We start from the raw sequence: 13,680 nt of genomic DNA on the forward strand, positions 1-13,680 counted from the left end.
AGGTTTTCTGTATTGTTATTTGAAGAGACAATGTAGAGAGCTGCACATCTAATGAAAGTTGAATAAACAAGAAAAGAACTTTGAATGTTAATTATGTTAATTTTTTTGACCCTTCTTTCCCAAGACATAACATTATGGACATCTAAAGATGAATGTCAAAACAGTAAGCATTTGAAAAGACAGAGGTGGGGGGGGAAGGGTGGGGAAAATAAACCCCATTGTTTTCAAGTCTTGGCAGGCTGGAAAAAACAGTGCTTGCACAGTATACATGGGTTAGTTCTTGAGGACTATGTTGATAAAAATTGCTGTATTGGTTAGTGTGCGTGTCTTTTGACACTTCTGATCTGCTTGAATGTGTTCTGAAAATGTTCTTTCATTTTGTAGATACTTGTTGCTTTGAGGAATTTACACTTCAAGAATATTGTGCACTGTGATTTAAAACCAGAAAATGTACTACTAGCATCAGCAGAACCATTCCCTCAAGTGAGTGAAGATTAAACAATACTTTTTATTACTATTCATTGGGGCTTTTTTTTAAAGCAATATCGACGTTGCTGCTTAAAAAGTGACCTCTTGTGGGATTTTCAGCTGACTTACTCTAGAATTACTTGAACTGCATGTTTTGTAGTTGTCTTCTTTTTTTCCCTTCTCCCATTAAGTGCCTTTAGTGCATTGCTCTTTCTTATACCCTGAGGAGGGCTTATTGACTTGGGGTTATGTGTTGGACTTGATCTGAATCCTTTTATGTCCACAAGTGCCTGCTGTGTTCAAGCCAAGGAACTGTTGCAGAACCATGAAGATTTGAGCATCGGTGCATGTGCCAGCTGTAAATGCTTTTGACCGGGATATTCTCTCAAGAGCTGGCTGGGTCTGAGTTCAAGCTAAAACTCAGTGTTTGATTTCTGTGTACTGAAGCCTCCAGCTTCTGGAATACAATTATGAGGGATGTGATTTGGCTGGGATTCATGTGCATTTTAAATTTTGGTTCTGTACCTTGTGAGAGTGAGGATTCCCCTCTGAAAATGAGCTGGGTTTGGAATCAAGATCTTATGTCCGTATTTGCACACTTGTGGCCACGTGATACACAAACTGCCTCAGACCCAAGTCTGTGCAAGGCCAGTTCAGGTCTTCATCTGAAGCATGGCTGACCTGCATGTTGCAAACCCAGCAAACTAAAACCTTAACTGACTGGCGTACATGGGGTCTTGTGTCTGCTTTAAGTGATGGCAGAAAGGGTGTGAAGTCAAGCAGAGATTTCTCAGTTTAAAAATGTGTTGTTGCTTCTGCAGGTGAAGCTGTGTGATTTTGGCTTTGCACGCATCATTGGTGAGAAGTCTTTCCGGCGCTCTGTGGTGGGGACTCCTGCGTACCTCGCCCCTGAAGTGCTCAGGAGCAAAGGCTACAACCGCTCCCTAGACATGTGGTCAGTAGGAGTTATTGTCTATGTGAGCCTCAGTGGTACATTCCCATTTAATGAAGATGAGGATATCAATGACCAGATTCAAAATGCAGCATTTATGTACCCACCAAACCCTTGGAAGGAAATTTCTAGTGAAGGTAAAGAAATTAATTTTCTCTATTAGAATGTCTGTGTATGTAGATAACACATTCAAATGCTTAAACCTCAAGGTTCATTTAGAAAGGAGTGTGAAAATTATTGATAGTTTGAGTTTAGTAGACTATGCCAAAGTGGATAAATAAGAGCTAAGTATATCTGTGAAAGATAAACTGTGAAATATAATGCTTTAGCTAATTTTCAGGGCAGGAGAGTCAGGAGATTTAGCAAGAAAAATGAATTTCATGCATGACAAATGGGATGGGTAATCTGACACTTCCCAGAAGTCCCAAGGAAAAGTTAACTAATGTGTGGGTATTTCCTGAATGCTGGCTTATTTTAGCCAAACTATAATCACAGAAACGGTTCAAAGTTGAATCTGGAATTTTAGTTTTGTACATTAGCAAGCATGGATTTAAATGTCAGGTCTGAACAACCCAGAAGTTTACAAGGCTGGTCTCTAGAGCTCTCCACTGCCAGCTTTGGTTATATGTTGTTACCATGTTTGGTTAATACATGATTAACACACGGGTAGATGTGGAAGGACGTATACAAAAGTATACAATAGTGGGAGTACCCACGTCGTTGTGGAACACAGGCTTATGCGCAAGCTTTTTAGGCACATCTGAAAATCACTAAAATCAGTAGGGAAAAAGATTAATGAATAACACAGTATAAAGCTTTTAGTGTTTCCATCAAAAGTAGGGGGAACTTACCCCACCCCTATTTTGTAGCCTCATTTAACATAAGCAAAGCTAAATATAAAATTCAAGAGCTTGGTTAAATTTAAAGTTCAGTGTAGAATACACTCGCACATAGAAAATAAATTTCTACTGTAGCATGTGAATGATGATAGAGGTGATTAATATTTAAAAAACATAATTTTTGTTCTTCTTTGTCAGCCATTGATTTAATAAACAATTTGCTTCAAGTGAAGATGAGAAAACGATTCAGTGTTGACAAATCCCTTAGTCACCCATGGTTACAGGTAAACTTTTTCACTGTGTTTATTAAGGGTGAATAATTTTTTTGGCTGAAATCCTTCAGAGGCTTATGAAAACTGCAGCTATCACATTCTGTTAACAAGCATTCATGAAGGCTTGAGTATTTCTGGTTATAGCTTTTCATTTGATGTGCTCCAGGATTCTGCCCATCTGTTAATGGCTTCTTTCCTCAAGGGAAACTTGTCTTACTGTCTTCCCACCTTTTCCCTTCTGTCTGACAGCAGTATGGGTTTGCTGTTCTGGTTTCCCCCCTGACTGTGGGCAGTGATGAATGCATGGAGCCCTGTGAAATCAGCACAAACACTGTTTGTTCAGTGCTGAAGTAGACACACAACCTGGTGTGTGCCATAACTTGTAGTTGGTTTAGAACAGGTTTGTTTGGAATGGAGTTTATATGATGCTTTGATAACCTTAGATACTAGCCTATTTAATTTTGAACTATTCTTTGTGGACAGTGTTGGGGCAATTTGTGGGAGGGTGTTTGTGTTTGGTTTTCTTTTTTTTTCCTTTTTTTTTTAACAGATCTTGTTGGTTTTATCTTGTGGCTATTCACACTAAAAATGGAGAGAAACTGCAGAATTTGTCTGTGGAAATGTAGTGCTGCTGTTTCTTAAAACTGCTTCCTTAAATCTCTTTTACTCCTTAGGATTACCAGACTTGGCTTGACCTCAGAGAATTTGAAACGCGCATTGGAGAGCGTTACATTACCCACGAGAGCGACGATGCACGCTGGAAAGAACACGCTTACGAACACAACCTCGAGTACCCACAGCACTTCATTATGGCTCCTAATCCAGATGACATGGAAGAAGACCCTTGATTTGTTCATTATGCTAAATTGCAGCAAAGGAGGATACTCCAGGCAGAAACTGAAGATAAGTTTTGAAGCAGCTATTGCTCTTTCCAAATGCTGTACACATAGTTTGGTGTGTAAAGCCCAGAGGATCCTACATTGCCATGGCAACAGACTGTCATCTGACAAGCTTTTCTCCATCCCTGACTTTAACTATGAGTAGTTACTGGACAGTGGGATAAGCCCTGTTGGGGAACATTTCACCGAGCTGGGTGGCTACAGAGCCGTTACAGAGATGTAGTGTGTACAGATTGAATAGTTTGTGTTTTTCAAGGGTTTTTGTTTTTTTCATAGCCTACACAGTAAGAGTTTTGTAGTAGTTTTCTAATCTCTTTTTACTAGGCCATAGAGGACTGTTTTCTGTTACTTAGATACATCTCCTGTTTCTTAAACTGTGGATGGTGAAGAGACTCTGTAAAGAAATCAGTACAGATTACCTTGGCTAAAGCAAAACAGGGTGGTTTAGTTGAATACAGCTTCACAGATGAAGGAATAATTTGCTGCTGTTAAGACAGTTAAGTATGTGTGTCCTGGCCCTAACTGAACTTTTTCCAGATACCAACAACAACAAAAAAAGAAAACCCCATAACTTCTTACATTCCTCTTGAAATGCTGGCTGACAATCTAAGGAGATGACAATCAAAACTGTGCTAGGCCTTTATTTTGTCTGTTAAAAAAAGCAATAAGCCACAACAGCGCACTGCTGTGAAAGGCTGGCATGTCATTGATACACGCCAAAGGCATTTTGCCTTAAAACTACACAAGTAATGCACAGAGAGCACACAAGAGTTGATGTAGCATATCCTTTTCACTCTGGAAAACCAGCTTCTAGCAGAAGGATGTGGAAAAATAGGGAAAAATACATGCAGCTTTCTTCTGTCATTTTGAGTAATAAGATTTTTAAATTTTTAATATTTTCTAATTTTTTTAAGGTTCCCTGGGCTTACATCAGGAGTAGTTTGTAGCCTGCTAGCTTATATGTTAACTCTGCTCAAAACCTAGAAGTAACAGTGGATACCACATCACCTGTTGCTTCTGCCAGGGCAGCTGGATTGTAGGAGAAAGGACTTTGCCTTCCCACGTTAACCTGCAGCCCCTCCCATCCTGTTTACTGTGGTCAGAACTATTTGATCTGAATGAAGAGTCCAAAACCAACTCCTAACTTAGTTTTCTCTGTGCCTCAGTTGAAGGATTCCCAACCGCTAATCAAACTTGTGGCACAATAGAGAGGAATCAGCCGTGTTCTTTGGAAAGAATTCCCTTGGACAGTTCAAGTTCATGGTATTTTAAAGAAGTTTGAGGCCATGAATTCTTCCAAATGGAAGGATTTTGGTTTTGGTCCTATAGTAAAAAATGAAAAAGGTGAAATCCTTTTTTTGTGGGATAACAGCGTTGTGTTGCTGGAGGGTGCTGGAAGGCTGTATGCATCCCTGGTGTGCCAAGCTGCTTAACTGGAGCTTAGTTGGAAATATTTCTACAATACTGATACAGGCTTGAACTGCAAAGGCAGTGAGAGGCTTTGGGATATCTCCTCTCTCCTACAAAGATTTTCTTTTTTGTTTGTATGTAGATAAGTAGCTTTTCCTACTGTTGTTATTCAGGTAAGGAAACAGGTGAGCAGCTTTTTAAGTTGTTAGATATATTTAAAATGTTACATGGTTAGTTCAGGGCTGGCAGCTGCTTGCAGTAGCAGTGACCGGGCAGTGGTCAGTGGCAGTTGCAGAAGGATTGCCCACAGGCAGGTTTGGGTCTTTAACCCATCTTTTCTTTTCCATTGCCCTTTATCCATGTGCCGCTGCGTTTTGTAGGTGTCTGTGTTGGCAAAGGTTGAGCTCTGGCTTCTTAACCCTGTTAAGGGAGGGTTTCAGGACTGATTCTTGAGAGAGGCACTGCTTTTCATCTCTGGAACCAGAGCGTGACGGTCACCTCTGACACTGGTAGTTTGGTATCTGCCCACTCTTGGCAAGGGAAGTAGTGCTGTGTTTCAACTTCACTGCTCAAGTGACCACATTTCAGTGAAGCCATTGCTATATTCCATCCTACCTGTACTAATGTAGATGCAGTTTGGTTTTAAACTTCAGATTTTATACTTGACCTGTCACTTCAGGTTTACCTGTGGGTTTGTTGTTTCTGGTGTTCGTGTTTGTGAGGAAATAAAGCAGCTCAGTCACTTGAAAAAGCACAACAGGAATAGAGAAAGGAGGGGACAGTAATGAAGTAGAAGGCCTGGCTTTTGTCTCTCCCCATGAGGTCTGCTCTGCTTCAAAATATTATGTGAGCTATTTATTCTTCAAGTTGTATTAAAATAAAAATAATGCTGTTGGCCTTTGGAGGAGATTGCCTGGTGATATATGCAGACTTATGGGGCCAGACAATAGAAGCCACAAGCAACTAACTAGTAGTCAAGAAACCAAAAAAAATCAGACTTACATTATGAGTAAAGTTCCTAGAGTAGTAAAAATAGCTGAGTTTTTTATTCCCTTTACTGCAGACTTTGACAGCAGTAGGTTACAGTGTTTAATGCCCTTACCCCTAGATGAATTAAGTTGCGTTCATTCAAGCAATAGTGCTATGGTGATGCTAGAAAAAAGCTCATGTAAAATTTATAGCCTCAAAATGACACTGTCAAGTACTTTTATATTTTTATACATCCCATTGTTTGTAAATATCCTCTGATAAGCTTGAAAATAAAATTTATTTCCCTATCAGACTCGTTCTTTTTATTTACATGAATTCTCTCTCCTATCAAATGTTCCTAGGAGTAAATGGTTCTATACTTTCTTGTTTGTGGATCTGTCAGATGTGTCCTGCTGTGGAAATTCTGCTGGCAGGAACTCCTTTTACATGCATCCTGTCACTATTCTCTTTATAAAAATATCTTCAGAGATGTCAAGGCATCTTGATTTTATTCAAGTACCAAAGCTTGAATACATTTAAAGACTCCTTAGTGCATCTGTTTGTTACTGACAAGTTTTGATTCCACTAGTAAATATTTCACTCAGTTCTATCATAAGACCCCCAAACCATTGTTCATTCTGCTCTGCTCTGTGTGTGCTTGTTTTTGTACGTGCAGTGTTTTATTTCCACTCAAACTGCTTTGAGCAGGTCAGTCAAGAGGTTTAGTGTGCTGCACCAGACCTACTCTGAAACAGCCATCACACATTTTACAATAGTATCTGAAATTACTTTAGTAACAGTTCATTAAATCCAGCAACAGGTGGTAGGGGAGACTTTGATTCTGGCTTATCCTTCTTGTCAGGATGTACAAGTCTCTGGTGAGGCAGCAGGGCAAAAAAATTAAAACAGTCCCCCATCTTCTCGGGATTCATCAGCATATCATAGCTGTGAAGTAACTGCTCACGAGTTGCTGTGTCACCTGAATTCTGCAAGAGCACCTGGAAAAAAAAAATGCACGTTGTAGTCCTTCCTGGATTCCTATAAATTCCTGCATACCTGCAATCCCTTCTTGCATCCTTTTCACTTAATCTAACAGTGCTGTGATGGTTGGTAGAATTGGTGAGATCACTGGTGGTGGTCCACAGCCCATACATTGATGCAAGTTTTGCATTAAATGCTCCTAAATATAATATGATCAGTTTCAGGGATCTGGAGTAACTTACATCTACAGAAGCAGCTTTCTATCTCGCACCTACATGTTATTTTGAACAACTTCATTTTAAAACCAAAGATTTTTACAAAAGCTCTTGTGCTGTCTAAGAGTATTGCCTGTGGATTGGAAGAGTTCCTGTGCCTGTGAGCACTCTGTACCTGCAGTCGGAGGTCAATGCCCATGTTCTTTAAAAACTCCCGCTGTTTGATGGGGCCTAACGTAGCTGTTCTTCCCTGTGCCATCTTTCGAAGATAGCTGAAATCAACATCTGCTGTCAGGTCTGCTGTACCTGGAGCCCTCAGCACATTGTGAAGTTTGTGATTCCGGAAACCCTGAAAATGAAATTGGAAGATTACAGTCAGCTGTAGTCTAGCCATCACAGCTGGGGCCAGCAAAAACTAAGTTGTGCATTTGAGGGGTGAGAATAGCAAATTATACATGGAAAATTTGACATAAATGTAGCAAGAGCTCAGATTACCCTTTCCATCTGACAGAAACCCCTCTGGGTACTGATTAAACAGGAATTATTCAGTTTTATGCAGTTTTTGCTATTATGTCCACCCATGAACTTTGTCTTACAAGAACCTGATGATCAAAGATAACAGAGTCTTTTGGCTTATTGCTACAGGGCAAACACCTTACCCGGAAAGTGTCAGTTTTGGTTCCATCGTGGCCATAATCTGCAACCAGAGCAGCCCCACCATCCTTCTCTATCCGAGAGGCAAGCCTCTGAACAATGACACCAGCCTCAGGACACACTTCCACGTGGTCTCTTGTTTCTTCTGGCTAGTGCAGAGTTCAAAGACCAGAACACCTGTATTAGCAGACAAGCACAGGGCAAGTATCCCTCACACTTGATGTCTTGGGGCTGTTGCTTTGCTGGGACACACAGGTATAGGAGGTGCATTCTAGGCTATCTGTACTAGCTTGAGCTAGTTTTTGCAATCACTCATTCTCAATTAGGATTTTCTGAGTGCTGGATTTCAGTCATCTCTTCGATAACCTGTAGTCAAGTGAAAATTTTTCTACCGAGAATATCTGTATTAGGTGAAACTTCCTTACTGTGGTACTGAAAGAACAAAAACAGTGCTTCAGCTGTGTACACCCTTCAGAGAGGCCTTCCTGTGTGAGACTTTGTAGCTGGGTTTAATCTCCCGTACTTAATTTTGTAGCTTTGAGTATCCAGTGAACTTCAGGAAGAAACCAATCACAGCCACGTCCCACTGAAGGTCAGCCTGGCACAGAAGCAGGCAGCTGCCGTGAGTACCCTGCAGCAGGCTGAGAGCCTGGCTGGGGCAGGGCCACTCTCTGGATGGTGATGCCACACACACAGTGCAGAACTCTGCCTGTCACTTGCTGCCTCAATTTGCTCTCTGAGACATTTTGTGTGTTCAAGCTCCTATTTTGCAAAGTTTGATACACGTGGTAATTTCTATGCTGTAGTTTCACAGCATATGAAATTAAATGCTTGTGGAAATTTTAAGCTCCATTTATAGACTGAGAGCCTTCCTCTTGCTGACAGGGTAACTGAGAAGTGCTAAATGTACTTGAAAGAGTCAGTAAAGGTGTAAGGACGACCTGTAGTAGGCATAACCTCACCTGAATAAAGTTTTGTGTCGCAGGGGTCCTGGATGGTGACAGGACAAACCGCAGCTGGTCAGGAACTTCTGGATCAATATCGACCAACACCTCACGCCAGCCTTTCTCCGTTCGCTGTTTAACGAGCCCAGAGTACTCGTTTAACTCTCCAACAGGTACCACAGTACCTCCTTTTTTTGGTTGAACTAACATGTCAAGCCTTTTCACAAATGTTTTAGGAACACAATACATTATTAACAACTATGACTCATTCCTATTTAATTCCAGTAACTGCCTTTGAAAAAGCTTGTGGTGAAGTCTCAGCTGCAGAGCCAACAAATGTAGGTTTCATTATTCTTAAAAGGAATGAGTGATGCTCTGAAGAAAGATGCTGCCTCTTCTATTGACAGGGCAACATTTGACTTATCCAAAGAATAGATTTCATTCTAGCAGTAATTTTCATAAACTAATTAGCTTCTTCTGAATCATAATTAGCCTCTATTTTGCTACTCTCATTAGTATTCAAATGAAAGCCCTTCAGTCTTTTGTTATTAGTATTACAGAAAATCATGTGGAAATTAAAAGCTGCATTAATGTAGCATAAGAAATTAAAAAATCCCAAAACCTTGAGATTTCTCTCAGCAGAAAGAAATCTTTAGCTTTCTTCAAGTTTTTCCATTCAAGAACAATTACTAATTTTACAGTTATCAGCTGAATTAAGCCTTATTTGTCCAAATTCAGTTAGAATTATTTCATCACCAGAGACAGGGCATGTGTCTGGCTTGGCACCTTAATTCTGTTCTTCCTCAAAGAGAAAAGGTGTTTAAGCAGATGGTCACAATTACAATAATAATCTTGCTATACCTGAAACTTATGTATTGGCAGGGCATCAAAGAACTCATGTGCTAGGTAAAAGCTGTAACCTGTGGGAAGGTAAAAAAAGAATGCATTAAATTATTAACGCTTCCAGAGCAGCTTCCAGTTTAAAATATTTTTATGCTTTTTAATGAATTAAACTAGTTAATGTGGTTGTGAAAAAATTATAATTACTTCCAGCTTGGACACATCAAAGGCACCATTCCTACAGCTAGCTCTAGCTTCCAGTCCATGAATTTTAGATCACTATCTCATGAAAGGAGATTCAGGCAAAGCCAGTGAAAGTTTTTTTTTCCCCAGAAAAGAAAAAGTCAGAATATAGGAAATTGGGTAGCTATCCCCAAATGAAGGTAGGCAGAATAGGTAGCAGTGATGAAAATGAACCAACATCCTGCCTCAGACTCACGCAAGTAAGAACAAATAAGTATATGACTACTTTTCTGTCCAGTGTGAAGGCTTGCAGAGATGCCCTCTGCTATCAAAAGCTGTCAGTGAGGGAAGAGCACCATCCCTTTAACGAGGCATTCAAGCTCCTTACCTGGTGGCACATCTTGAATGTCTCTGTACCAAAAAATGGGAATTCCAGTCTTGCTAACGCCTTTCATGTAAGCAGACTTGTCCTCAGCGTTTGGCTGTACCTTCCCTCCTGTCAGCATCATTGCTTGGATCTCACTGAGTTTGGGGCTCACTTCTACCAGATGAACAGAGACATCACATTTACTAAGAACAGAGGCGAGCTGATTGAAGACCTATAAAGGCAGATGAATTCTATTAGGCACAGTCTTGTGCTGTGTACATTAAAGGTTTAAGTACTAACCTCTCTTCTCACTATTTACAGTCAAGATAAAAGGTTTAGTTGGCTTTAATAACAAAACAATCTCAGTGAGAGAGACTGCATTTTGCTCCTTTGGTAGGAAGTGGGATTTTCTTCATAAATCTTAATAAAAGCTGCTATGTTTCTAGTAAAATTGCAAAACCCAGCACACATTTCATGGCTCTAAGGGCAACAATATGAAATGCTAATTTGGAATAGTAGTAGCAGGTCCTCTAAGACCTGCAGAAGGTCTATCATTGGGAGAGAAATGGTTCGGTTTTCCCAGGCACCTTAAACAAATGTTTGATATCCCACATTTACTTTTTTCATTAACATATGTAAATAGAATAAAAGTTCTTATGTGGTGCTAAATCCCATTAGCAATCTGTTTATGAGTCAGCAGCATTTTAATTAAGACAGCCATGCAAGCATGACTGAGCACAAAGGGTTAACTCAAAAGAAATAAGCCCCTGAAATCCCCAAAGGAATTAACTCAATTTCATTCCTGTGTTATTGTCCTCCCAGCTTCTGTTCCTTGCACTAAGGATCCATCCCAGTTGCACATAGCAACACCTTCCTAGATGGTTTTCAGTTTGGATAATGTTTTCCTACACAGAAATAATTAAGAAGGGAATATTCCTGCCCTCCCCTTCTATCCAGTGGTGTTTGGAAGGTCACGGGTGTGTCTGCACAGCGTGCACACGCTGGCCCCTGTTCTGCTTTCACCTGAGAGCCCTGGTCCCAGAAACTCATCTATTCTGATTAGAGTCTGAGCTGCCAACCTGACTGAAGTGATCGGGTTACTAGGGAAAGGTAAACCCTGACAGCAAAACACCATCCCTTCAGATTTCACTGTGGCTATGGTGATGCCATGAAGATTTTTGCCTTTTCTTTTATACCCCTGTTATACCTTTTTACAACTTCTGTATTCCTAGTGCTTTTTGCCTACATTCTTGGACTTGTTTGTCAAGCTAAGAGACCAAACATTTTAGAAGCTTCGTAGCTAGGGATCAGTGTGCCCCAGACCCCAAGGTCCTCTCCAGAACACATTCTGTAAACCAAGATAGAACCATCCAGGGGAAGGCTCCTTGGGGAGGGGGGCTCACTTGAGCCTCTCATTGGGGAATCTTTGATAGATATGCTAATTAGAAAAGCCTATAATGTTATACCCAATGTTGGGGGGGGAGACAGAGATAGACTTGGCGGGGTGCATCTCGATGCATATGACCTGGACGTGTACACCTAAGGATCCTTAAAATAAATACCAAGGTAAAATCCCTTTTCCCCTTCTAACCGTGTATGACTCTTGATTTTAAGACCAGGAAAAGGCATCAATGGACTAAAGCCAGAAACAAAGAATGTGAGTAGTTTTCACCTACCCGCAATATGTCGTCGGTAAGGGTGCCCCTCCCTGGGCCCAGCTCCACCAGCTGGAAGGTGTTTGGTTTGCCCATGGCCATCCATTCACTAATGTACCATATTCCTATTAACTGTCAGTGAGAAACAACACAGAGGTTACAGCAGTAACTTCAGCACTTGTGGAAAATCGTATCTGCCTTCTGTCTGATAATAACTAAGGTAACATGGTGACACTCTGTCTCCATATTTTAAAATTAAGAATTATGATACATAACTTCACATTCTTAAGTATTAAAACTGTTGACCGATTGCTGTCAGCCCAACAGAAGCAACTCTCCATCAGTAAATGTGGGGACTCTGTTCTGGCTGGAGCAAGAACTTTTACTTAAGGCTCAAATGCAGATCAGTGCTGAAGTGCCTCTGGACAACTGTTCTTCCTGACAATGAATTTACCAAAGCATCACTGAGAACAGAATTTAGCCACTCTTCACTGCTGGAAATGATACACAAACCAGAATGAGCCAGATCAAACTCTGGAGATTTTTTTTGAGGGGAGTTTTCACACTGGAAAACCACCATAACTCTTTTTATTTATAAGCAAGTTCTGTATTAAAGTGTTACTAAGCACAGATGGTGTTTCAGACTACACACATGAAAGGGCTTTCAGAAAAACAAAACACTCCTTCCTCCCTCAAAATCAGTTTTTCCCTCGGAAAATAACTTGAATCTTATCATTGCTACTCAAGTATTTTGACATTGGTAAGGTATCTGAACACTGGCATGGAAATCACAGAATCCTAGAATAGGTAAGGTTGGGAGGCACCACACTGGGCCATTTGGACCAACCTCCCTGCTCAATCAGAGTCATCCCAGAGCACATGGCACAGGATTGTGTTCAGATGGTTCTTTAATGTCTCTGGTGAGGGAGACTCCACAACCTCTCTGGGCAATCTGTACCAGTGCGTGGACACCTGCCCAGTAAAGAAGTTCTTCCTCATGTTCAGGTGGAGCTTCCTGTGCATCAGTTTCTGCCCATTGCCTCCTGTCCTATTGCTGGGCACCACTGAGCACAGCCTGGCTCCATCCTCTTGGCACCTCCCTTCAGATACTCACAGACATTGATGCAGGTCCCTCTCAGTGTCTCTTCCTGAGGCTGGACAGGCCCAGCTCCTCAGCCTTTCCTCATAAGAGAGATGCTCCAGTCCCTTAATCATCTTTGTTACCCTCCACTGGAGCTGCTCCAGGAGCTCCACGTCTCTCTTGTCCTAGGAGCCCAGAGCTTGGACACAGCACTCCAGATGTGCCTCACCAGGGACCTGAGCAGAGGGCAGGCATCACCTCCCTTGACCTGCTTGCCACATGCTCTTCCTGCTGCACCCCAGGAGTCCATTGGCCTTCTTGGCCACAAGGGCTCACTGCTGGCTCATGGACAGCTTGTTGTCCACCAGGATCCTAGCCAGCCCCCCGTAGATAAAGTGAAAAAAAAAAAATTACTTAAGATGCAAGGAACTGCATTACCTCTCCGAACACCTGACTTATTTCAGGCGAGGTGATGAAGTCCCCGCTCTCGCCGACGCCGCCCCCGCGGCGGGTTGTAGTAACCCTGCGGGAGGGAAGCGGGCACAGGGGCCGGGAGCGCGGGTGAGCGGCGGGGCGAGGCACGGCCCCCCCGCCGGCCCGGCCCGCGCCCCGGGCGCACCTGGCCGGGGTTTGTGAGTGCCTCCCGCATGTACTCGGCCACCGTGACCGGCCCGCTGGCCCGCAGCTTGCGCGCCAGGTGCCGCAGCATCGTCCCGTCCCCGTCGGCGCCTCCGCCTCGCCCCCCGCGCCCGAGCAGAGCCGCCGCCACCGCCGCCGGAGCTGTGGGGAGAGAGGGGGAGAGAGGGGGAGAAGGAGGGAGAGAGGGGAGAGAGGGGCTCAGGGCGGGCGGCCCCGCGAGGAGCGGCAGGGAAAGGGGGGAGAGCGGCGCTCACCCTGGGAGGGGCGGCGGGACGGGGGAGCCGCCGGCGGCCCGCCAGCAGCGCGCGGCGC

The 13,680-nt window shown here is 42.6% G+C and overlaps 2 protein-coding genes across 5 annotated transcripts in view; one reads left to right on the forward strand and one right to left on the reverse strand.

Annotated features, from left to right (window-relative positions):
* PRKD3 (protein kinase D3) overlaps window positions 1-6,120 on the forward strand; it is a 43,751-nt gene extending 37,631 nt beyond the window's left edge. For all 4 annotated transcript variants that reach the window (XM_039570099.1, XM_039570097.1, XM_039570098.1 and 1 more), the window contains exons 16-19: window positions 385-483; window positions 1,290-1,557; window positions 2,458-2,543; window positions 3,206-6,120. In XM_039570099.1, the coding sequence (XP_039426033.1) occupies window positions 385-483; window positions 1,290-1,557; window positions 2,458-2,543; window positions 3,206-3,379 (627 nt within the window). In that variant the 3' untranslated portion in view covers window positions 3,380-6,120. The remainder of the gene's footprint in view (window positions 1-384; window positions 484-1,289; window positions 1,558-2,457; window positions 2,544-3,205) is intronic.
* Window positions 6,121-6,301: 181 nt separating this feature from the next.
* NDUFAF7 (NADH:ubiquinone oxidoreductase complex assembly factor 7) lies at window positions 6,302-13,506 on the reverse strand. Its single transcript, XM_039570100.1, is given in 10 exon segments — window positions 6,302-6,807; window positions 7,181-7,354; window positions 7,665-7,808; window positions 8,622-8,735; window positions 9,465-9,523; window positions 10,015-10,225; window positions 11,670-11,780; window positions 13,168-13,239; window positions 13,241-13,252; window positions 13,349-13,506. Coding segments are annotated over 10 exon segments (1,200 nt in total). The 5' UTR covers window positions 13,439-13,506; the 3' UTR covers window positions 6,302-6,594.
* Between the last annotated feature and the right edge of the window lie 174 nt (window positions 13,507-13,680).

Source organism: Corvus cornix, chromosome 3, assembly GCF_000738735.6.
Source record: "Corvus cornix cornix isolate S_Up_H32 chromosome 3, ASM73873v5, whole genome shotgun sequence".
Lineage (NCBI taxonomy): Eukaryota > Metazoa > Chordata > Aves > Passeriformes > Corvidae > Corvus > Corvus cornix.